The following is a 25,987-nucleotide window of genomic DNA, read 5'->3' on the forward strand; positions in this document are numbered from 1 at the left end:
TTAAATTGATAGTTACATTCAAAATTCTATGTCTAGATGTACTTTTATCACATAGCTTTAGTCTTCCGCAGTTGTATCAAGTAGCTCTAAAGCTTGTGCTAGGTCCTAGCGGAGCTTGAACACTTCATCTAAAGCTAGGCTTGAGCTCGAGCAGCTCTTCAAATGTACCAAGTTGAGCCGATTAGGGTGTTGGTTTGGCCTAGAGGCTGACCCCGAACCAACCTAATCCCAATTGGTTCTTAAATTTTGGAACCAGAATTGAACCAACCAATGCTGCGACCGGACCCAACCCAACCCAATAACAGAAATGAAGCTTATTAAAAATGCTTGGTAAAAATGAAGCTATCACAGAAGATGCTTTGTAAAAATAATAGAAAAATAAAACCCAAGAATAGCAACCTAATAATTTGTACAAAAATATAAAAAATTTCCCAAGCTATGTCTAATACAAATTACAGACTAACAAATGAAGAAAAATTCCATATCCATCAACTTAACCACAAACGTTTTTTTGTACATATCAAGAAGTCAACCGAGAATCTAAAAGAGATAGCAAGGGAAAGAGAGTTATAGATGACACTAAGATTATGCAAATGTATAATGCAAGTATATGCAAACATTTAATCAGACCAATCCATGCAAAATGGAAAGAAAAGTAAAAGCTAATGATAATTGTTGCGGCCAATCGCCTCTGTCGTCCGATCGCCGGAAAACGGGCACCTGCAAAAATGAGAAGTCCACACTGACCGGAGGCGGCTCCGGCGGGGACCCTCCGACGGTCAAGTCAGAGAGGTGACTGGGCAACAGTGAAATGAAGACAGAGAGCTCAATCGAGGGAGAGAGGGAGAGAGGTGCGAGCCTGTGTTTTTGGAGTCGAGAAGTGGGGGGAGCGGATCCCTTGCACTGTTGCCTTCCCCGATATATATAGTGGAGCAGGTATAGCGCCGTCATTAATGGCGCGGACAATTGAGGAATTGTCAACTCACTGTAGACTGTCAGAGTCGCCGTGAAAGTGTCATGTCACCGTGGGGCTGTCAAATCACTAGGGTTGACAATGCCCTAGGCGAGATAATGCCCCTAGGTGGTAGTGCCGCATGTTGTTGGCAGAACTGACAAGCTCTGGCGGCTGTACGGCGATCAGAGGAGTCGACCGACCATAGGTCGGTGGCCAGCTGAGTGGCGTCGGGCCCCTCCGTTGGTCGGCGAGTTTTACGTGAGTCGGCCAACAGACCCCTGGGTTCAGTCGGTCGGGAAAGGTGCGCTCGACATATCCTCAGTCGGTCGTGAGCCGATAATTGGCCGGTGATGGCGTCCGTCGGTCGGTCGCTCCGACTGTAAGTCGGTCGGTCGGTACCTCCGGCCATCGGTTGGTCGGTCGGTCCCTCCGCCCGTAAGTCGGTCGGTCGGTCCCTCCGGCCATCGGTTGGTCGGTCGGTCCCTCCGCCCGTAAGTCGGTCGGTCGGTAGGTATTCCCCAACAGTTGCCCCCCTCCACTCCTGAGTCGGATGGTGAGCTGGCGGATGCTTTTATTTGGGCAGCAATCTCGGGCGACTAGGAGTGGATTCGTCGCATGCAAAGATCCGACCGTACCGTCGGTTGATACGGTGTCAGGCGTCTCATAAACGCCGAGTGATTTGCTGGCGTCAGACGTCCCGTCCCATCGGCGTCAGGTGTCATGCCGCCATCGGACGCCCCGCCGTGTCGGACGTCCCGCAGGCGCCGGACGTAATGCCGGCGTCAGACGTCTCGTCCCATCGGGAAGGGGAACCGCCGTTCCCGCCGCTCCCGCCGTCCCTTCGGGAATACGAAACGTCGCGGCCTTCACGCCACGTGGCGCGCAGCTATTGGGACGGGTTTGGTGGAGCGGATGGGGGTGACGTGGCACGATCTGAAGGCAGGTGCGTCGAACCGTCGGACCGTCGGACGGCCCGGATGACGCCACGCGGCAGGATCTGGGGAGTCTTCGTTGGCCGTGCCTTCATCTCGACCGCTGGGGGGCACTATATATACAGAGTCGCCCCCACTTGGTTTTTTTCACCCTCCTTATTTTACTGTTGAAACTCTGCCCGCGTGAGTCCTCGCTCCAGGTATTCTCCCGCTCCACTCTTCGTTTGCAGTTCCTTCTTCTTCTCCTAAGGGCCATTGTCATCTTCCCCACCTTCTTCTTCTTCCTTGCCATCTACTCTGAATCCATGGCTAGGGCGTCCCCACGAGGTAGTCAGTCGGAAGAGCCGACCGAAGACACTCGGTCGACCCCGGAGGTGGAGGTTTCTTCACTTTCGGGGCCGAACGTCGATCGGCTCCGGGAGCATTATCGCATCCCGGAGCAGTTTCGACTGTTCGCCCCTGGTGCCGATGGTCGGGTTAACAGCCCGCCTGAGGGCCAGGTGGCCTTCTATTTGGAGGACCTCCGGGCCGGCCTTCGATTTTCGGTTCCGGAGTTCGTCCGAAATATCTTCGACTATTACGGGCTGTGCCCGGCACAACTCGCGCCGAACTCGGTTCGGCTGATAGTCAGTTTTGCACTTTTGTGTCGGCTTTTGCCGACCGAACCTCGGATCTCCCTTTTTCGAGTCTTCTTTGTCCTCCGACCCCACCCTAAAGCCCGAGGGTGGTGGTACTTCGTCCCTCAGAAAGGGCTCTCTTTCATTACTGGTCTTCCATCGTCCATTCACGGATGGAAGAATCAGTTTTTCTTTGCGTCGTCTTCTGCTTCTTGGGGGTTTTCCGTCTATTAGGGGAACCCCGAACCGAGCCGAATGAGAACAGTCGGGTGGAGGCTGATGATCGGGAGGACTTCCACCGGCTGAAGGACATCTCGGTGCCGAAGCAGAGCGAGCTTGTCACCGAGCAGGCCCTGTACGACGCCGGCCTTAGCCCGATCCCCCGTTTAGGTCGGTTTTTCATTTTTCCGACACCTCTTTCTTCTTTTTGCCTTTCCTTTCTGGCGCTGACTATTTATCGTCCTTTTCAGATATGCCGCCGAGGACACGACTGACGGCAGCTGACGTACGTCAGTACGCCGTAAGGAAGAGGCCGGCGCAAGGCGCCGGGCCATCGCAGCCTCCCAATAGGCCCCGTGCGCCTCCGCCGAGCGAACCGACTGGGTCGGAGGCGGAGCCGGTGATTGCACTGTCAGCACCGACAGTGCTCGTCGATGTCCCGTCCGAGGGACCGTCGGTCGAGGGCGCCGCTTCACCCGACAGATGGGCTGCCGAGTCTGCAGATGGCGCGCCGACCGCTCAGTAGGCTTCGGAAGTTCGGGAGGAGGCCCGCGAACCCGAGCGACCGACGCACGCTGCCGCCGCACCGTCGGTCGAGACCCGATCGGGGTCAAGCCTGCCGTCAATCTCTGACGTCAGGGCCTGGGCGTCTAGCCGAGGCAAGGCTCCCATGGCGTCGGGTGACGAAGGTCGGTCGGCTGGCGGAGGATCGGCCGACTTTCCACTTCCCGAAGGTGCGTCGGGCCTGGCCAACCACGACTTGGCCAGGAAATTGTGCCAGGCGCTCCTCCTTCCCGCCGACATTGACGCAATGAAGAATCAGCGTGTGTCCGACATGCTGTCTTCATTCTATCCGATGATGATCCGAGTGAGTTTCACTTTCCTCCGACTTTGAATGTAGTTTCTCATAAATTTGCTTTCTCATCGGTCGGTTTCACCTTGTGCAGCTGGTCTTCAATATCTCGGAGCTGGAGGCCGGATATCGGAAGTTCGGCGAGATGCGTGCGGCGTGGAGGGACAAAGTCGGAGCCCTTGAAGCCGACAAAGTCATCCTCGTCGATCAGCTGCAGCAGTCAGTCGACCGGGAGGGCCGACTTGAGGGGGAGGTCTCCCGACTTTCGGAGGTCTCCCGACTCAAGGGGGCCTTGGCGTCGTCAGAGTCGGAACTTCAGTCGGCTAAGGACGACGTAAAGAAGAAGTCCCGGACCATCCGTCGGCTCCGACACGAGCGAGACGGCATCGCCAAGGAGCTGGAGGCCGAACGCGAGCAACTCCGAGTGAGTCTCGAAAATCTCGCCAAGGCCGAAGAAGGCTTGTCCGTCGCCCAGGCCGATGCGGACATCGCGAAGGCCGAGGCCGAGTCGGCGAAGGAGGCTCTGAGTCGGGCCGTTGAAGTCTTCCGGGACTCGGAGGAGTACCGAGAAGAACTTCTGGAGAGCGGCTACCTCTCGTACCGGGTCGGGTACGAGGATGCTCGGGAAGCCGTTCGAGGCTTGTACCCGAAACTGGATCTCAGCAGCATAGTTCTGCCGGGGTGATTTTTGGATTCGTCGGGGTGGCGAGACCCGACTATAGGTCGGGGGCCTGCTTGGTTCGGCGGGTTCCCGACCTTTCCTCCGCTTCTCTTTCGGGCCTCTGGGCTCGGCCAAGCGTCGGTCGGATGCTCCTTCGTCCGCGCGCATGTATTTGTATGCGCGCTCCAGTAGCTCGGCGTATGTCCGGGGGAGGGTCTTGTCCAGAGAGTAGGTGAATCGGGACGCCCTCAGGCCCCGCTTCATGACTGAGATAGCCATATCTTCATTGAGGTCCCGGACCTCAAGCGTGGCCGTGTTGAATCACGCCACGAAGTGTCGGAGCGTCTCATTTTCCCCCTGTTTGAGGGAGAAAAGGCTGTCCGACGTTCGCGGCGGCTTCCGGCCGGTGCTGAAATGGGCCACGAACGAGTGCTCGAGCTGTCCGAAGGAGTGGATACTTCCCGATCGAAGATCGAAATACCAGGCCCTGACAGCCTTGCGGAGTGTGGCGGGGAAGCCGATGCAAAAAAGAGCGTCGGTTGCCCCCTAGATCGTCATGAGAGCTTTATAGCTCTCGAGGTGATCGACTGGGTCGGTGGAGCCGTCGTATGGCTCCACGTGTGGCATCTTGAACCGACTGGAAATCGGCTCGTCGAGGACTAGTCGGGAGAGAGGTTGGGCGGTCTGGAAGTCGACGTCATTCGAAGACTTCTGGCCGTCCATCTGCAACTGCGCGAGCCGGCGGTCGATTTCCTCGAACCGGCGCTCGTAGTCGTCCACTCGTCGATGCTGGGAGACCTCAGGAGTGGAGTCTCCAGAAGATTCCGAGAGGGAGGCCGACGGCGTGCGCGGTCGTTTCTCCTTCCTTGCCCGTTCCAGCAGGGAAGGAGAGGGCCGCTGGGACCGTCGGTCGTCGCGCCATGGCCGTCCCTCCTCTTCTCCGTGGGAGCACTGTTGGGGGCGCTCGTGCGGAGGCGACGGGGATCGGCGCGGTCGTCGACGGCTGCTCCTGGAGGGCATCGGACGGGCCGTCGGTTGTTGCTGGAGGCTCTTGACTGCGTCCGTCAGTACGGTCATCTGCCGTACGATGGCCGCGATCTGCGCCTCCGTGATCACCGCGGGGCGCGGGGAGCTGGGCTCCGCCGCCGGTGGTGGCGGGGAGGCCTCTTCCCGACGGGAAAAGCGCCTCGCCGATTCGGTGATCCTCGATCGTTGGACTCTTGTCTTTGTCATTCTGTCTCCTACCTGACGCACCAATCTGTTGCGGCCAATCGCCTCTGTCATCCGATCGCCGGGGAACGGGCACCTGCAAAAATGAGAAGTCCACACTGACCGGAGGCGGCTCCGGCGGGGACCCTCCGACGGTCAAGTCAGAGAGGTGACTGGGCAATAGTGAAATGAAGACAGAGAGCTCAATCGAGGGAGAGAGGGAGAGAGGTGCGAGCCTGTGTTTTTGGAGTCGAGAAGTGGGGGGAGCGGATCCCTTGCACTGTTGCCTTCCCCGATATATATAGTGGAGCAAGTATGGCGCCGTCATTAATGGCGCGGACAATTGAGGAATTGTCAACTCACTGTAGACTGTCAGAGTCGCCGTGAAAGTGTCATGTCGCCGTGGGGCTGTCAAATCACTAGGGTTGACAATGCCCTAGGCGAGATAATGCCCCTAGATGGTAGTGCCGCATGTTGTTGGCAGAACTGACAAGCTCTGGCGGCTGTACGGCGATCAGAGGAGTCGACCGACCATAGGTCGGTGGCCAGCTGAGTGGCGTCGGGCCCCTCCGTTGGTCGGCGAGTTTTACGTGAGTCGGCCAGCAGACCCCTGGGTTTAGTCGGTCGGGAAAGGTGCGTCCGACATATCCTCAGTCGGTCGTGAGCCGATAATTGGCCGGTGATGGCGTCCGTCGGTCGGTCGCTCCGACTGTAAGTCGGTCGGTCGGTACCTCCGGCCATCGGTTGGTCGGTCGGTCCCTCCGTCCGTAAGTCGGTCGGTCGGTCCCTCCGGCCATCGGTTGGTCGGTCGGTCTCTCCGCCCGTAAGTCGGTCGGTCGGTGGGTATTCCCCAACAATAATGAAGTTCGTTCTCTGGTTTCACAACCTCCAATCCAACTAGTAGTTTGTATACATGGGTATATGGATCGGGTTGGTTCAAGTTACCCAACCCTCAACCCAGACCCGACCTAATCCAACTAGGTTCCAAAAAAGTCAGACCTAGAATGACCCAATCCTATCTAAAAACCGAACAAAAACAAAGCAACAAGATTGGTTCAGTTTGGTTCTCAGGTTGACCCAAATCCATGTGCAACCTGGAGACCAGCAGCATACTCAGCTTGACTGCTTGTTTGCATCCTTCCCTCCCTTTCTCCCCAAGAAAGTTCAAGCAACCATTCTCCCAGATTTGGGGAAAAATACATATCGAAACAGTGTGCAAAGGTGAAAGGAAAAGAAAAAAGGACACATCAAAGCGTACCTCTGTCAGCTTGGTCCTTGTTCTTACCATCTCCTGCATATGCCAGAAAATTATATTTAAGGTTCCACTCCACGGTGTTCGTTGCAGCCTTACAGAGGATCTGATGCACCCTACTGCCCGGTCTGAACACTGCCACTGGAGATGGAAAAAGATTATCAATCAAGCTTTTGCTCACCAAAAATTCCCAAAACAAAGGCAAGAGACAAAGGTTCCCAGCAACTATTTACAATATCGATAAAAGGATCTTCACTGGCTGAAGCAATATATTCTCCACTGTAATTAAATCTAATGGTTCTGACAGGCCATCTGAAATGTAGATATTGCCAAAGAGCAGTTATCTAGAAAAGCTTATGACATGCAGCTAAAAAGCAATTTCCCATGGAACTTTATCAAATCATGTTTCTCATTTGAAGCTCTGTATTGCTCCCACATAGATAATAATTCAAGTTTATGAAATGTTTTTAGCTCCAGATGGCTCTGATACCAATGCCTGAATTAATATTTAGTTCAAGCAGCATTACCTTGATGAAAAACTCGTAGAATGCGTAAAGAAATGAGAAGTCAGAGAAGCTCACTCAAGCTTTGTGATTGTTTGAATGCACAACATCTCTGAAATATCCCAGATGCTGACCAATGAATCAGTGCTTCCAACAGCTAAGTATCTGTATCATAGAAGCAGTCGAAAAAGATCACATTCATGCTGCATTGGATCCTTTCCAAAAGTTTTGCAGATGCTGCCCATAATCAGACACATCCAGAAACAAGCCTCCTCGTTATGTGAAAGTGACAGCACATACATGGTCTCCTAGAGAGCTGTATGTTCAAATCACTGCTGTTAAGTAACCTTAATTTGCTATGGTGTCCAACACTGAATTTGCTACATTGTCCAATGGCCAACCCTTAGTCTTCAGTAGCCTACAATGTTGTGTCACAAACAAAGATATGCACAAGTCATGACTGTAACATCCAGTGGTATTGAAAGAACAGAATTATGTAAGGGTCCGTTTGATTAGGGTATGTTATATTACAAGGTAATTTAACGATTCCTAGAAATTATTTATCTAAAAAAATGATTGCAGAGGAAAATAACTTTATCTATATTTGATTAATGGAAAAATTACTTTGGAAAATGATACTAGAAAAAATTACTACGTTTGATTAGAGATAAATCTATATACAAATATGGCCAAATATATAAATATACCCTTCAAGATCCGTTCTTTTGTCGGTAAAAGATTTACCTATGAAACTATATTTTTCTGGGTAAGTATTTCCCAGGTAACATTCAGACAGGAAAATAACTTACCTATGTTCTTTTATACATGGGAAAGTGGCTTTGAAATCTGTTACCCATGTTCTTTTGCATTATTACTTTCCCGGGTAAGTTGCTAAACTATATCCATATTTCCCATAATACCCTTTATGCTTCTTGGGTCAAATTTGATGATTTATTTATAAAGCTTAATTTTTTTTGTACCAAACTAAGTAATTTTTTTTGTACCAAACTAAGCTTTTAGTCTATACCAAATTATCCTAACATAATAAAATTATCAACTTCTAATAAAGATATATTTTATTTTGGAATTTGTTTGATTCAATGCTTTGCTCAACGGTTTGAAAAAGCTAAAACTTTTGCTTGCTAGAATGTGTTCCCTTTGATGGAATGCCTGAAGGAATCTCAGTACATGATCGCGGAAGTGAAGCAGAAAATGAAGGATGAGTCCGAGCGGTTCTTGCCTGAGTATGGGCTGACAGAGCTCTACCGTGCTTGCTTCACTCAAGAGCCTGACAAGGTTCTGATTGTTCTTGTATATGGCAAACCATTCCTTGGGACCATTCAGGGTGACTCATTTGGAATTGCTAGCTTGGAACAGCAACTGAGGAAACTGGAGCTGAGTCTTCTTGAATAGTTTTAGATACTGTGACTGTAAGTTCTTTTATGATAAGATTGATTGACAAATTTTGATGTAACACTAGTCCAATTTGTAACAGTTTATTGATATTGGAAGTCTAATTGGATATCCAATTCTTTTCTATGTTATCATTAAAATTCAAGTTATATTTCTATATATTTTGAAGAATTTCTTTTCCAGAACTTGATTTCTTTCTTTTTTGTTTCATAATTATGTATGTGGCTCGTCAAGGTTTTTTATTTCCCTTCAATTTTCTGTTTGATATCTGATGCTTGCATAGTGCTCTACCTTTTATTAATGAGATCATTTCACTGATGCTGGGGCATAGTGCTTGATTAGGAATTCATATCGTGAATGGAACAAGTGCTTGAAAGGCCAGAGCAGTGAAAATGAGTTCTTGTGATAATGACTAAGACCCCAACCCCACCCGCCCACCCAGCCAGCACCCCGCTTCTTCCCTCTCCCCCAAAACCCCCCCAACCCACCCCCCAGCATCCGCGTCTTCCCTCTCTGCCCCCCCACATCTGCGTCTTCCCCCTCCCCCAGAGACGGAATGGAACAAAATTAGGGAAAAAAAAAAACAGAGGCAGAAAAAAAATTTATAAAAAAAATTTGATAAGATAATTTTGCATATATACCTTGGAGGATTCAAGAAAGCAGAACCACCACGGATGAAGATGGTAATGATCAAAGAGATAATGAGAAGAAGAACATGAACTAAGCTTTGGAAAAAATAGTCTGAGTTATTAGGCATTAACGATAGAGGCATCGGAAACGAGAAAAAAGATATTTTAGGAATAAAATTAAGAGATCACTTTACCGGTTGATGGGAAAATTATTTAGCCATCCCCTGGATGGGTAAAATTTTCCTCCTATTTCATGGATAAATGCCATCCATGGAAAATAATTTACCCATCTTGAAATCTGTGAGAACATGGGTAAGTTGGTCAATAGGAAAGTTGACCAACTTTCCCATGATATTTACCCACAAAAGAACGAGCCCTCAACATAAAATATTTTTTTAATACTAGGATAATATTATCATCTCCAATTAGTTTTTATATAATAATTATAATCACATAGCCTTTTACATAATACCATCTCCATCTTAATTTTTTTTGCAAAAGCTCTTTATTGAATGAATTTGAAAAGACATCAAACAAATTTAATGATCACATATGCAGCTTTATTGGGGATATTTTTATCAAATATGGATTACCACCACTCAGAAATTTACCAAATATTAACCCTCCCATGGTATTTATTTTACCTTCTCTCTCCAGAAAATAAACATGCGGCCCATCAATTTTTTTTACCATCTCTCTCTTTCATTTTTCATACCAAACATGACAATCTGACATGGGATTCATGTTGCCATGCCAGATTACCCCCAACCAAATGAACCCTAAGGAAAAAGATGCTTAGCAATTTAGCTGACATTGACAATACTATAATAAGAATACTTAATGAAATGAAAATTCCAAATTTTAGAATGAACAACAACATCATGACAATAATTATATCCCAATTTTGCCAAGCAATCTACCAAGACATCTTAGAAATGTATAGCATGGAGAAGCAACAGATTTCAGTTATCTTTTTCTGAATGATCTCAACAGTATAATGTTATAGTGGGGTCTCCCATGACAGAGGAAGCCTACAATCTATAGTCACGCCACTGGTCTTGCCTGGGCTAAATTTTAGGCTAGAAAGAATTTTGGGCTGAACAAAGCATACAGCCAAAGCAAACTTAGCCTTCAAAGTGGCATTTCATATGCCAACCAAAAGAATTAAATATCCAAAAGTGGTGGGACGGCATGGCCCTAATTTAAGAGGTCAATTTTTCAGCTGGGCATTTAAATTTCTGCTTCAGTTGGCTAAATTCCTAGCCAAATAATTTTCTTGAGGGATGGAACCACGATGACCATCAGAACCCACTACTATTTTCATAATCCTAGCCTTGGTTTCCAACTGACCTTGTATATGGGTTTCACCCCAACTCCAATAGTCTGCAGTTGGAGCATATCAAATCCCATTATGAACACAACTAAAAAATAGAAAGCTAATTTAGGACCACGTGTACACAATGAGAATGAACATATTAATTTAGTGGCAACTAATATATATTCAAATTCTCAAGTGACCAAGTAGAAAAATGAAATGCAACCAAGATTTTGGAAAGAAATACATGTTTATTATTTTGCAGAGTTTCAGAAGAATAAAAAGGCTACCATTTTCTTGGCAAAGTCCCAGTAAATGCAGATCTACTGAGTTTGAGACAGCTGATGTTCGTGCTGAACAAGGCAACTTCTTCTAATGATATTTTAATCACCTTCCCAAAAAGTGAGTTACTAATTTTAGTACTAACTGATCTGGAAACTATTGTGGGCATGTTCTGCCCAAGGCGAGTGAAAAATGAAATGAGAATGACCAGAGCATCAACTCCATGCAAGAGGAAGTGCCTAGCATTTACTTTTGTAATTATTCTATTCTCTTATTCATAAAGTAAAACCACTGTCACAAACGGTAGATATGAGAATGGGATGCAGATTAAAAATAATAAGAAGAAGAATATCCTGATCACCTTCATATGAGATCAATTGTGATATAAGAGCAACCTGCCGGACAAGCCACCAAAGTGTGAAGCAGCTTAAGAGATGGATAACCCAGTACCTCAACAGTACCTGCTGAAAGAAAATAAAATTCTATTATGAGAGAGTTTATATATTCCATGTGTTTGGAACTAAATAACAAGCTTGATTATGTGCTAACAAATGGAACTTGAAACAAACTCCCAGTAGTATGAAAAAACAGTTCCCCAGTTGTACTCCGTGCATCTCATCCACCTATGAGGAGGCCATACTCCATTAATGCCACATTCACCAAATATCAAAGCACTGGCATGCTCCTTTTAATTATCAAACTATGAGACAGTAAGCCTTCACAAAAAGATAAGCCCATGGCAGCAACTCTTTTATTTTTTCTGATATGGATAAGGGTAGAAAATAGCTGCTTTGTTGCTGGTTATTCGACCTGCACTTGACATATAATAAAAGTGAAACTCTACTGTGGCTTTTGAGAAAGATGTTGTGATAGCCCAACCAAGCCCAGCCCAGCCAGCAGATCAAAGCCCAAAATAAAAAAAAATAAAAAAAATAAAAAAAAATAGAGTATGCAAAACCGGGAAGAAGACTCCCGATAGGAGTCTTCTTCTCCGGCTAAACCCAGGCAAAATCGAACTCCTAGGACCCCTCGGAGTCCTAGGATCCCCTATAAGAAGACCCCCTCCCTCTTGAGACCGATCATTGGCCTCCTCCCTCTCTCTTTCTCTCCGTTTTTCTCGATCGAAGGCCGCAGACACCCTTTGATTTCTCACCGTGATTGCCGCCGACGAGGTCTCCGGAGGCTGAGGTAAGTTTTCCTCTTCCTCCCCTCTTTCTTCTCCTTCCTCCCCGTGCATTTGTGCGCGGCTGCCGGCGACGAAAGTCGCCGATTTCCGGTCGAGAAAGACACCCTGTTTTTGAGCTCTTTTCCTTGAATTTTCCGGCGCCGGCGATCGAAATTGATCGCCGGCCACCCTCCTCCGTGACCGGGGGAGTGATCCCCGTCGGCCGCCGGCCTCCGCCGCGGCGGCCATGGCCCGAACGGCCGGTCAAGGCCGGAGAACCCCCACCGTCCCCTGTTCGGCCTGGAAGGAACCAAGGAAAAAGAAGAAGAAGAAGAAGAAGAAAAAGAAAAGAAAAAGAAAAAAGAAAAAGAAGAAAAAGAAAAAGAAGAAAAAAAGAAAAGGAAAGAAAAAAAAAAAAAAGAAAAAGAAGAAAAAGAAAAGAAGAAAAAAATAATAATAATAATAAAAATAAATAAATAAATAAATATATATATATAAGTAAGTAAATAAATAAATAAATAAATAATTTGAAATTGATGAGAGAGAGAGTTTCTCTCTCTTCTCTCTCTTCTTTCAGACTGAACCCTAATTTTCTCTCTCTGGAATTGGACTTTCTCTCTCTACTTTCTCTCTCTAGAATTTTCTCTCTCTAGCCTGTTTCTCTCTCTTGATTGATTTCTCTCTCTCTAAAGTTATCCTTCTAAGATTAGCGTAGTGGAAGGCTTCATTTGATGATTTTGATCGAGTTCAGGGAAGAGTCTGATTTTAAGTGAGGTCTTGATTTGGGATTTATTTAGATTAAATTTTGAATTAAAATTAATGTAAAAATATAATTTTGAATAATAGGCACGAAAGAATCTCCTAGAAGTTAGTCGATCTATTCATTCAGTGCTCCGTAAAAGGTAAGTAATGATTCGTCTTATCAAGATATTCCATATTTATTCTGAAAATAAATAATTATTCTCTGAAATTATGCATGATTTATGAAATTATGTTTTGAAAGAAAAGTGCTTTTGAAATGTTATGGTATATCGATTTATGCACATGTTTAGTGAAAGATTATGATATATATTGTGGTACTAAGTGTTTTGATATAGATCGGATTTATGCTCTCAGCCTAACTATGTTTCAGTGGGCCCCGCCAATGGGGATTATACGTTGGTACTTTGTGGACCCTGCCAGTGGGGGTTGTGCGCTGGTATTCTTGGACCCTGCCAGTGGGGGTTGTGCGCTGGTATTTGTGGACCCTGCCAGTGGGGGTTGTGCGCTGGTATTTCTGGACCCTGCCAGTGGGGGTTGTGCGCTGGTATTCTGTGGACCCCGCCAATGGGGGTTAAACGTTGGTCATAGTCAAGGCTGTTGAGTTACGAGTGTTTTGAATCGAATCGGATTTATGATTATATTATATGTTAATATTTAAAAATATTAGATTTGCATTAAATCAGCATGAAATATGCTCTTATGTTTATTTGCAGCATTATTCTTGAAAATTAGATAATATCTGAAATATCTGGTAGAGATACTTGTTACTTACTGGGCTGTCTAGCTCATTACCTTTCTTTCTATTTTTCAGATTCAGATAATTAATTTAAAGCGTGGGACGAAATATTGGGACAGAGCTTTTAGAAGCGAGATTAGCATTGTCAACTTCATTGAACTTAGATCTATTGTTTTATTGTTAGTGAAAAAATTTTATTGGATGTAAAACATTTGATTTAATTACTTGAATTACAGTTGAATAATAATTATTTGAATTTATTCCGCTGCGATGCATTGATATCGTGATGAGATGCCTTGCATGCTTATGGAGAGAGTTCTTCATGAGTATGCGGCGGTTGCCGCGACCCTCGATTCACAAATCTCGGGTCGGGGGCGTGACAGATGTTTTTCGAGGATAGAAAACCAAAGATCATGGAGCTTAAATATGAATATATGCATAAGGACATCACAGCAGGTAGAGGTGAAAAGTGTTTGTATCTAATCTCAATTATATATAAGAAGCAGACTCAAGTCAGCTAATATAAAAAATCAAGAAGGAATAAAACAAATGGGTTAAATAACAGCAAGAAAAAAATAATTCAGACACTCTTGAAGTAACCAGTGTCAACTAGTAACTACCTGATAAGTAATTTTGCGCCAATGTATCGGTTTAAACTTCCGAACATCCAGTATTAGAAGCTCATCCTCCTGAAACAAAACAAGGCACAATTTAGCAACCAAACACAAAAAATTGTTATATAAGTTATCAAAAAAGAAATTGGATGAACATTCAAAAGAAGTTTTACAAAATTTATGAAAACAGCTACCATATTTTATTTGTTAATCTTACCATGTCACATGTTATGTGTGATGCTGGTTCCCATGATTTTGGCATTTAACTTTGCATAGGCTCACAATATAAGCCAAGATAAATCAATCCTTAGCACCTCAGATTGCTTTTAAATGAACTAAAATTAGCTACAAGAAAATCAGATGGACAATACTCATTTTCATAGAACAGAAACTGCTAAAAGAACAACAAATGGGAACACTTAACCTATAATATGTACATTATAAGAGAGCATAAAGCAAAAATACATTGCACACATACAACCGCTAATGTTTAGACCCTAACTTGACAGGAGAGGTCAGCCGTAACCAAAGCATGATAAGGACAACAAGCAGGCAGATCCACGCCATTGTATTGTGTTAAGTGATGCTCCTTCAAATAATTGTATGATAGATTACAGACACACTCATTAATAGAAAGAGATAAATGTACCTAAAAATACAGAAGAAAAATGGGAAATCAGTAACGTTGTAGGAAACAAGAATGCACACATGCCTGCAGACAAAAGAATGGAGTTGGTAGAAAAACATATGTAGGCTTTAGCTAAAACTATAGCATTATAAACTGGACACGACACTAAAGAAGATTCTCAAAGCCAAAACTTTAATAGCAGAAGCGCATAAGAATTCATAAAGCCATTGCCAAGTAGCTAGGGCAAGGAAATGATCTAATTATCATAAAATTAATACTTGTTTTAAGCAGTCATCTTTATGACTTCTCTTATTCCACCAGAAAGAAACTGAGACAGATATCACTACAAGTTCAGACCATTCATAGAATGTTCCATAACATCCAAGCCCATAAAAATCCAGATATGGCTTGTTCAATGAGATTAAGGATTATTACATGTTAAAGTCTTTCAAGAGGCTATGATTTGAATTATGATTCCTTGGCCCCATGTAAATAAGTTCCTTTTTACATACATATTTTTTTCCCATTAAATTCTAGAATTTCTCCACTGCTCATTAAAGTTGAGAAATCTTGTGCGAGTGCATGTAATAAGTTCCTTTTCACATACCTTATTTCCAACAGCAATATGAATTCCATCAGGTTTGTATGTGATACTGATGGTTTCTCCTCTAGAATTCAACAATGTTAAGAGCATTTTCCACCTACAAAACCAGATGCCTGTATAAATCAATCTACTTTGTAGGTAGAGCAACTTAAGCAGTCAAGGCCATCCTTTTTTTCCCCATGTCTAGATAAATAGTCAGAAAAAAAGGTGGAATTCATTAAAATAGACAAACTAAGGTATGCAAGAATGAGGCTTGCCACAACAGTAAGATTGCTCCATTGTGACCTGGAGGTCACTGATTCGAAACATTGATCCTCCCAAAACCCCTCAATGTTGGGAGCCTCGTGCAGTGGACTGCCCTTTTTAGGCAATCTAAAGTTATCTAACAAGATTAAACAACACAGTTTCCCCAACAAACAAACAAATAGCTCCTATTCTCAGCATTGAAGTAGAATTAGCATTGATACTAGTCATTCAAGTTAACTCATTACATTCAGACATGGCTTAAGAGCCTATCAACACTTCAAGAGATACAACATATCATCAAGCAAATCTACTGACATCATATCTCAAGTAACTTCTTTGAACGTAAACTGGTAGAACTGTTGACCGACTATGGTAAAGTCATGAAGAGAAACAGATTTAACAGAAATATAAGAAACACAAGAAAGTTCGCATGAATGCACAGCATTAGTCTTAATACTCAAAAGTCATAAAGAAAACTTAATGATAAAGATAAAGGAAATATGTTGCATTTGCAGGAAAAAAGAAATTGATGCCGAAAGCACAAAGCAGGAATCATGAATTTAAGCATTGCTTTGGGCAGGATACTAATAAATTCCAAGTACGTCTGAGCTATCGAAATTAGGATAAATTTACTCACTGTGAGCATCCCAAAGGCATACAGTCTTGTCTACGGCTGCAGATGCAACTATATCAGGATGCTTGAGGTCCCAGCATAGTTGATCTAAGATCTATGCTGTGTCTGTATGCCCTTTTAACACAATATCTTTGATTTTGCCCTGCATTTTAGATGTACAGAGCTCATGAATACCTCAGGAGAAAACATATCCAATTTACTTTTCCTCATTATTTCTTCCTCATAGCAACAATGTAATGATGTGCTTTGAACAAAAAAGCTGTTAAAGTATCCCTCCGCAACACACACACCTTGCATAATTAGCCCATGAAACACTGTAATGTATGGTTGCTAACCACTCAAAACATAGAATGTTCAAACAGTATTTTCCAGTACAAAACAGAAAGATATATTCAAAATGACCCTATTGACAGTTTTCATATATCTTTCTTTGTATTTGCTTATTTGATGTCCTCTGATTTTTTTATTAAAAAAAAAAAAAGAAAACCCATTAGAAGTAGAAAGAAACAAATGCATAAAATGCCGAATATCAATAAGTGCTCAAACTCTTAAGGAATAAGTTTATAGTCTTTTTCCCTACTACGTCAGAGTTTATTTTATCGGACTACTAGCAGCATGGTACGTGCAAGGTATGTTTCAGGAAAAAAATGAAACTAAAATTGCAAGCTACATTATCTACAAACTATAAAAGAGAATATTAGAAAAAATGATAACATACTCTTAAAGAGATTATTAACAAATAGGAATAGATTTGAAAGAATTATTATTTTACACACACACACACACACACACACACACACACACATATATATATATATATACATACACACATATATATATATACATATATATATAAATACACATATATATATACATATATATAGGTATATATATATATATATATAGATGGATGGATGGATGGACGGATGGATGGATAGGGTTTTCAAGAGCAATTGAAAACCTTTCTATATTTTGTCAAATATTTTTTTCAAATCAGTTTTAAAAAGTAATTCTCCACAAGAAATGATTTGGAAGAATATTTTCCTTTGTGTAATGAAGTCTTTTTGTCTTTTTTTCAGGTTGTGCTTTCAAAAGTAGGAGTATCCACAGGTTATGTTTGGATTGGGTTTCATATATCTATTCCTAAATCCCAAATATATGTGTTAGATGCAGATCCAATGCTAGCCTTGATTAAAACTCCACGTCCATACCCAGTACTAGACACCAACCCCACACAAGAAAAGAAAGGAAAAGAAAGAAAGGAAGAAAGAAAGCAAATCAGGTATCAGGTCATATATTGGGTGGTCATCTGATGTTTAATAAGATATTTGTTACACCTTTGGACGTTCTTTTCATGTACCCAAAATGCTATTTCATGAACTGTGAAGCATGAGGGTAAAAATTGATATTAAAAAGGGTAAAAGATGCTCCCAAAAGAGCATATCTCCATGTTATTACTTATATTACACAGCAACCAAAAGACAAAAAGGAAAAGAATCTACAATAATCAATCTCGGTATAAATGTTAAGTTACAATAGATATACAGTAAAGACTACAGTTGTTTGCAGCAACTATTTTCCACAACCATATGTTACATGTCCATAAACATTTTTGTCATGAAATCATATGCCATGGATAGAAATTTGGTGTAACAAGATTTGCAGTTTGATTACTCTCTACTTGATTTTTTTAATGATAAGAATGTGTTCACATGTGTGTAAAATCAGGTCTGATTTCAGTTATGGATCTACCTAAATACAAACCCAATCCAATAATTCTTAGGGTCTGATTTCGGGACCAAAACCTAACCCAATAGCTTCTATGATTTTTTTTCCAGACCCAAACTCTCTATTTCATGTCCGTTTTGGATCATAGGATTTTTTTTTTTTTTGGGGGGGGGGGGGGAGGGGGAGGGGGGGAATAAGTTATACATTTTAGAAAATAGGAGCGTATTTTCAGTATTTAAAAAAAAAAAAGCAAATGGAATCTACAAGTAATATTCTCTGAATTCAAAAATATCTTCTTCTTTTTTAAATATAGTATAGATAGCGGAAATGCTTCTGTAACAATGCACTTTCTTCAGAAGACGCATCCTCTTAGGAAGAAATAAGTGGGAAAGGGAGAAGATCCTTTGCGAGGTTATGATGCAGTCATCCAATAAATTTTTCAATAATAGCAAAAGGGGGGAAAAATCTGTAGTTAGTTAAGAGTGAAAGGGGAAATATCCAACTCACAAAATCAGCTTAGTAAAAACAGATGTTTCTTCATCTAACAAATTCAAACAAATCAGAAAAATTGAATGGAACCATATAATTACATAGATTTTGGCATATACTTACATAGATTTTGTTATCAATATAAGATCATGTGGGCCAGCTCATAATGGTTATCAGACTTGATTGATGGAGTAGTAATGGACTTGGAGAATTGCAACTTGTCTGACCATACTAGCGAATAGGTATCAAAGGATCATTAATGGATAGAAAGGGACTAACCAAAGTGACTTTAGTTAGTCTTTTTTCATCAACTAGTCAGTCATTAGGTCATATGAAGGCTAATGGGATGGTTTGGGTGAAAACATTTTTTTGGTATAACTTTTGAGATTGGTAAATGCATTAATTTCTTTACTTTACTTCAATTAACATGGAGAGTACCTCACTTGGAATCCAAATAAATATTTATGGTCAGAGTTTCCTATCAAAAAGTTGGTGATGTCATTGGGTTTAGAAAGTTTCAGAGCATGATTTGTTGTATCAGTCAGTACTGGTGCGTACGGACTATACGTATCAGTAATGAACCGACATGCAGTATGGAGGGTGTACCAACACTCGATATGATGAACTAGATACAATACCAAGCATACCGACATTATAATAGGACAGTGCCAATGTAGAGTCGAGTATCGAGGCGGCAAATCTTGTTTCAAAGAAACGGTTGGAAAGTCAATTATCAAGACTCAAGAGAGTAGAGAAATGTCTTGATCTTGAACCAAAATGGGTAGGATTTACATTGAGGTTGGCATGTTTCTGTAAAAACAGTTCAGCTGGGACCCGTCTTTTGGAAGTAGTTTGCACAAGTTGCCATGTCCAATTTTCTCAATTATCCTTGTTCATAATTTTTATATAATGTTAGCTAGGTTGAGGATTCTTATGGTAATATTTTTTGTAGAAAATAAGAAATAACATGGGCAATGACCAAATTAACGTTTATAGGTATGATATCCAAATGTGGGGGAAGGGCAATTTCAGAACATGTTTGGATAACCATTATCGATTGTGGATGATAATCAAACACTTCATCGAGTAGAATGGAGCAACAATTTCAGATCAAAAAAATGGATGCTCATAATGAGGGGATGTGTTTTTGGATATTGAATTTCATGAGTATTCATGAAAACAACTCATGATGATTGAATAGTACAGAGCTAAGGATAACTTAGATAGTAAAAAGTTCCTCAATGTGTTCTACGCCCAAAAAGACATTTGCTAGGGGCTAGATATATAAAGTTGTGGTGACGTATTTATTAATCGGGACAAGGAAATAAACAGTGTTTTCCTAAAATGGAGGTTACTGCCTTGAACCTAAGATACATAGATATTTCAAATCCACATTGTGTCCATATTGTACGACCATTCTCTTCAGGTACTTCTCGACTTACTACCTTGAACCTAGGATGCATGGATATTTCAAATCCACATTGTGTCAATATCGAATAACTATTCTCTTCAGGTACTTCTCAAATACGTGTCTGATACTTATGCTAAATATCTTACATTTTAAAATTTAAAAGTACTCTGAATATTTACTACTACACCTTATGTACTTTCGTGATACCTCCAAAAATGAAAGAAAGGATCAATTTTGTAGCTTAGCAATATTAATATTAAGATTTTTTTTTTAAAAAAAGCATGGATTTTATGGTTTATTGAATAATGACTAATGATGAACCTGTAAAAGTTAATGCTACTATATAAAATATGAACTTTGTTATTTTGGAAGATTATATACTTTATTGATGCTTTTTTATATACATACATATGTATATATGCATGTACATATGCCCAAATATATATATATATATATATATATATATATATATATGTACACTTGCACGCACATGCATATATACATATTTACATGCATATGTATCCTATCCATATCATATCCTACTTTTTCAAGATTTATTTTATCAATTATATCCTTATACGATTGTCTCTGTATCACATATCCTCCATAGCCTCAAAAACTGGAATGTCATAGGAGTTAGGAGAGAGGGGAAGGTTAAGTAAGCTTTTAGTTATTATGAATCAGTGGATTTTGAAAGTAAGAGGTAATACTAAAATATAAAGATGTGAAGCTAAAGAGAGGTATCAAAGTAAAGAGAACATTGACATTCATCCAACAAGGTCGAAACTATGCACCATCACATTCTTCACTAAAATTTAAGTATGACCAGTGTTAAATGTTGTTGAGATCAGACATTTCCTTTAATTGAATAACTATAGCTATTGACATTATTAAAAATAGCAAGATTTGCTATCTCGGTACCGGACCTCGTACCTATACCGTGTTATTATAGCGTCAATACGCCTAATACTGAGACCGTTTCAACATCTCGAGTGTCGGTACACCCCCTATGCAGCATACTAGTTCGATATCGGTATGGTATGGTCGATATACACTGGTATCGACGAGTATGGTAAACCTTGGAATAGACATATATTTGTAGAATGATAAGATCAATATTCATTAAAAAAGTGATTAACAAAAAATGCACCCCAAATTGCTATGAGCAAGCTACAGTTGGATTGAGCTTTCACCTTGATGACAAAGCAAAATGTGCTTTATGCCATAGCATAAACACCTTCACCCACCAACATAAATTTAAGGAATATATTAGAGGCTTTCGGCAATCAATCTCTTGAAATACTTGTTAGAGAAACATGAACATGTAACAGTTGTCTCCCCAATAATGGTTATTGAACAACCATGGTATATAACTAACTCTGTTATTGTAATAACTAATTTCTTATTATACAATATTTTTGGTATAATATCACTTATGTTCATTAACTCGAGTTTAGTCACTTGTTATAATATTTCCTTCATTAAAGAGAAAAAAAAACAAAGATATAACCTTGAAGCTTAGGTACAATTTCATCTTTGTTCTTTCCTCTTTTATCTTTTTTGTTTGGCAGAACACAACCAATATCTTAATCTCAAAACCACAAAAAAGCCATTTAATTCACGTAACAAGATTCTCTATCCAGCATAAAACCATTTTCCAACCATCACTTGTTCAAGAAATCTGGAAACATCATCATGATTTTTATTCCACATATGCACAAAATTTGAAAAAACCATTTTTTGAGACCCCATTTATAAGTTCTATCCATATATGTTCTGATCGCCAATTCATACTCTACTAGATCCAGTTGCATTCGATTGGAATTGAGAGAATAACCCAAATGAATTTTACTTTCTTGATCCCAACAGGAGAAGGGAACTTCCAATTTAGGTCTAATTTTCATCCTACTGTAGAAATAACTCTATAAGAATCAAAATTTCTTTTTCTAGAATACTGCATTTTGTTGACTACCAATTTGAAAGGAAATTTTGACATTTTACGACGTTTCTTGGTTCTCAGAAGCACCAAACCCAAAAAGAACGGAAAGATGAAAACTTTTCAATCCAATTCTAATTTTCCTCCTCATAGGGGCACAAAGAAGAACTGAACAGGCGCGAACCATATAGGGAGCCAAATTACATGACCATGAGCATCGATGTAAGGAAAGGGAAAGAAATCACCGATTCTAGGGTTTCCGAAGGATCTAATCACGAAAAGATTGCTTTTTCTCTTCACGTACCTTCTTCTTGTGGCCCTGGTATACTCTGCGAATCGGGTTCTTGAAGTTTGGGGTCATCTCTTCCCTAGCCGCTGTAATCAACAAAGAAAGACGCGAGCTTGGTACCCAAACAATTCCACGCCACCAAGTGAACCTCACCGTTAGAAGAAGACATCATCCCGTTAGGAAAAAAGAGAGACAAAATATCCAGGGTTTTCCGTGGATCCCAGGGCAAGTAAAAGGAAAGGGAAAGAAATCATATAGGCATTCTAAGAAATCTCATTCCCAAAAGATTGCTTTTCCTCTCCACGTACCTTCTTCTTGTGGCCCTGGTACTCTCGGCAGATCGGGTTCTTGAAGCTTGGGGTCTTCTCTTCCATGGCCGCTCTCCGGGAGATCGCTGGCTCTCTCTGCTTGCCGCGTCGAAAGAACGGGCAGATTGAAATAAGAGACTACACACTACACATCGCCAAGCCTTTTCGCATGTGGTAGGGGCATTTTAGGAATTTCAGCTCTTTTATCCGCCCGCTGCCCGCCTCTGGCATTCGGTGCTCGATGCCCGGTGCCGAAAGCAGCGCCAGCGCGAGGCATGGGTACCGTTACCGGTCCATCGAGCCGGTAAATGTAACAGCTGGCGCTGCCTTGTCTACCTTTTACGATAATTACATCAGGTTGAAAATAAAACAAATTATACTGTATTAGGAAAGTAGTCCAAAACTTTTCAAATATTCTTCGATTGGTTGTGTTTATCAATTTTTATGACAAAATTATATTTATTTTAATTCTAAAAAATCCCTGAATTGTAAAAGAAATAAAATATAATAAAATATTTTTTTAAAAAAATAATCAAATATTTTCTGTATATAATTATAAAATGAGATACAATTCATCATCACTAAATATTTAGGAAACAATGCGGCTAAGTAACAAATTATATCAGAAAAAAAAAGCAATCAAATACTAGAGCATATCAAGAAAGAATATACAATTGAACTATTTATATTTCAAATTATTATATTTTTATTTTGTTTGAAAATTTATTTTTAGAAGTTATTTCATTTGCATGTAATATAAATCTATCTGGCTCAAAAAGTAAGAGGTTTAAACTAAGGATGACAGCCTATGATTATTTTATCTCTATTTATTTTTTTGAACTATGTTGTCCATACTTGTATGTTAATATCTTGATACATAAAGAATAATCTATTATTGATTGCATAAATTTGTTCCTATTTTACTGAGCAATACAGTGATCTATCCAAACTTGCATCATTACACAATCAAACATGGTGCATTTTGATGTTTGTATAGGTGTATTCAAGAAATCTTTGTGCTTTTCTTTTTTCAAGGGAGTCTTACATGTAATTTATGTTGCACAATAGATATATTATATTAATAATCTGCAAATCCCATAAAAGTATGTCATAACTAAATAACGATCTTCCAAAGCTACCGTTCGGTGTATATTTTCATATGATCAATGACCTTGAGATGTCTAAATTGTGTCTTGCCATATTTTTTCCATGGATCATGAGGAAAATTCTTCATCATCTATATGCTTTGAGCTAATTTATCTCTTACAAGTAAAAAGTATTTATCTATAATAAATATGAACAAGACTGCAGTGTTATTACAATCTAGACATTTTAGTCCTCATGAAACCAATGTCAATATTTTCATAAATTTGATTAATATAGCATTAAGAAATATGAAAAAAAAAAGTTGGTGTCTCCTACTTCATAATTTTTTGCAATACTCATTTTTTCCCAAAAAGACCAATGAGGATACACTCATGAGTAGGAGGGCATATCTTAGCATGGATGAATATCTAATATAGTTAGATTTTTAATTTATTAAAAATATATAAAATAAATTACTATAATATATTTGATCTTATTCTCCTCCACTGATAAAATGAATAATACTTTAATTAACGATAGAGGTTGGCCAGCAAAAAGCATAAAGAATGATGAATTTTTCTTACTATATATGATTTTCTAATTTGTTAATTGTTTTGCAAGTAGTTACTAAATAGTTTTATATTTCTAACCCCCTTTCCGGTGTTAATAAAATGAAGGATCCTAAGTTACTATCTTAGATCCAATAAGGTAAAATATTTAAATTTTACCAATATATATAGTATTCCACTTTTTTGAAAACAAAAAAAGGTTTTGTACTTATAACCTATTCTCCTTATATTGACAATGCAAAGATCCACAATTTTAGACTTCCATATTGGTAAACTGTATACAATCAAATGAAAATCAAAATTTATTAATATAATATTTTTGAATAAGATCATTTTTGTGCCACCAACACCCCCCTCCCCCCCCCCCCACCATCCCCCATTATTCATGGCTAGATACATAAGTCAATCTTGTATCTTCTAATATAATAAGGTAAATTATTTTAAAATTTTGCTATTATGTGGAACAACAATCTCTTGTTGAGTCCTATCGACTATCATATAGAAAATTTGCACCGCAAAACTTTGAAAAGCTTAACATAAAAGAAGAAATAATAAAATTTGACAGACAATACTCAACCATCGAAATAAGTTTACACCTTCTTGCATTAATTATAGCTAGAATCATGGGTTAGTCTTCCATGCTCGTAAGTAAAACATTTCAAAATTCTAAATTTTGCATCATTTCTATCATGATGACATGTTGGTGATCATCATAATGGAACCTTTTATCATCAAAGTCACATGCCAATAAACATGGCATAAGAAAATAGAAACCAACAAATGCCTTCTACTTTTTTAGAATAGCTTCAAGCCTGAAACCCCCTCCTTGTATTAACAATAGTTAGATCCATGAATCAGTTTTCCAACCAAATAAAATATATTTATTTCCTTACTTTATTAAAAAAAATGGATGAAATGCTTTAAAATCTTACAATTATGTATAATGACCAATTTTTGTAATGCTATGGTGACTTATCACTGAACTTTTGATTGCAAAGCCATGGGTTGCTTAACATGACAAAAGGCAACGAAAATTGATAAAAATAACTAACTTTTAAACAGGGTCATCCTCATGCCTTTTGCCCTTTCATAATGTTGTAGCTAGATTAAAGAGTAATATTTTGATATGATAAAATGATTGCTTTAAATTCTCACCGTTATCTTATGTAGTCATAATGATCATCTTTACATTGTGATTTGAGTAGCTTAACATGGCCAAAAAAAAAAGAGAAAAAAAAAATCAAATCAAATTTTTAAATGTTTATACTCATCCACTTTTTTACCCTATATTAATTGAAGCTAGACCCATAAGTAAGTCTTCCAACAAAGAAGAAAAATTATTTCAAAATTTTTTTTAAAGTTGTGTCTGTCGTCATGATGAAAACCTTTTAATATGAAGTTAAGCCTCTTAACATGGAAAGGTCATACGTAAACTGACAAAAATCCTCCGCTCTTTAGTAATTTTATGCATGTGACCTCCTCCCTCTTGTATTAACTATAAATAGAGCCATCAGCAAGTCTTCCATGTCAATATAACATATTAATTAACTCAAAATTCTACTATTGTGTATGATTACAATTTGTGAAGTCATGTTAAACATGATGAAGCCTTTTATTTTGAAGTTTTAAGGCATTCAATGTGGAAAAAAAAGAAAAAAATTTAAAAAAAGATAAAAAAAAGAGATGTGAACACTAACAAAGACACTCACTTCTTTTTATTTTCAACTCTTGTTTTCCATGTTGCATGTAATATATAGAGAGAGATAAATATAAAGATATCACATATATCAACGAGGGCATATTTGACACCATGAAAAAGGAATAGATTTACTCAAAAATTTTGCCAAAAGTATTTGCTTGAACAAGATTTTAGCATATATAATTTTTTTTTATATTTGGAATTTACAATTGATCAATTTGGTTATTCTATATTTTAAGAATT

At 40.2% G+C, this 25,987-nt stretch overlaps 1 protein-coding gene across 33 annotated transcripts; it reads right to left on the reverse strand.

Moving 5' to 3' along the window:
* Positions 1-467: 467 nt before the first annotated feature.
* LOC105060485 (THO complex subunit 3) lies at positions 468-22,552 on the reverse strand. Of its 33 annotated transcripts, none has more exons than XR_012135937.1 (9): positions 22,098-22,552; positions 16,233-16,371; positions 14,124-14,192; positions 11,390-11,650; positions 11,202-11,304; positions 7,549-7,619; positions 7,280-7,366; positions 6,932-7,010; positions 468-6,839 (listed from the first exon to the last, which is right to left on the reverse strand). XR_012135937.1 is itself a non-coding variant. In XM_073246841.1 (8 exons), the coding sequence occupies exons 4-8, from the start codon at positions 14,377-14,379 to the stop codon at positions 521-523; spliced, it is 549 nt and encodes a 182-aa protein (XP_073102942.1). In that variant the 5' UTR covers positions 14,380-14,462; positions 15,353-15,446; positions 16,233-16,371; positions 22,098-22,552; the 3' UTR covers positions 468-520. The 33 variants fall into 33 exon arrangements, 10 of the variants coding, with proteins under 10 accessions (XP_073102942.1, XP_073102933.1, XP_073102931.1 ...); XR_012135923.1 differs by having other exon boundaries at positions 7,502-7,619; XR_012135910.1 differs by lacking the exon at positions 6,932-7,010 and adding exons at positions 14,335-14,462; positions 15,353-15,446 and having other exon boundaries at positions 7,280-7,619.
* Positions 22,553-25,987: the final 3,435 nt, after the last annotated feature.

The sequence above is a fragment of the Elaeis guineensis genome, chromosome 1 (assembly GCF_000442705.2).
Source record: "Elaeis guineensis isolate ETL-2024a chromosome 1, EG11, whole genome shotgun sequence".
NCBI classification, from domain to species: Eukaryota; Viridiplantae; Streptophyta; class Magnoliopsida; order Arecales; family Arecaceae; genus Elaeis; species Elaeis guineensis.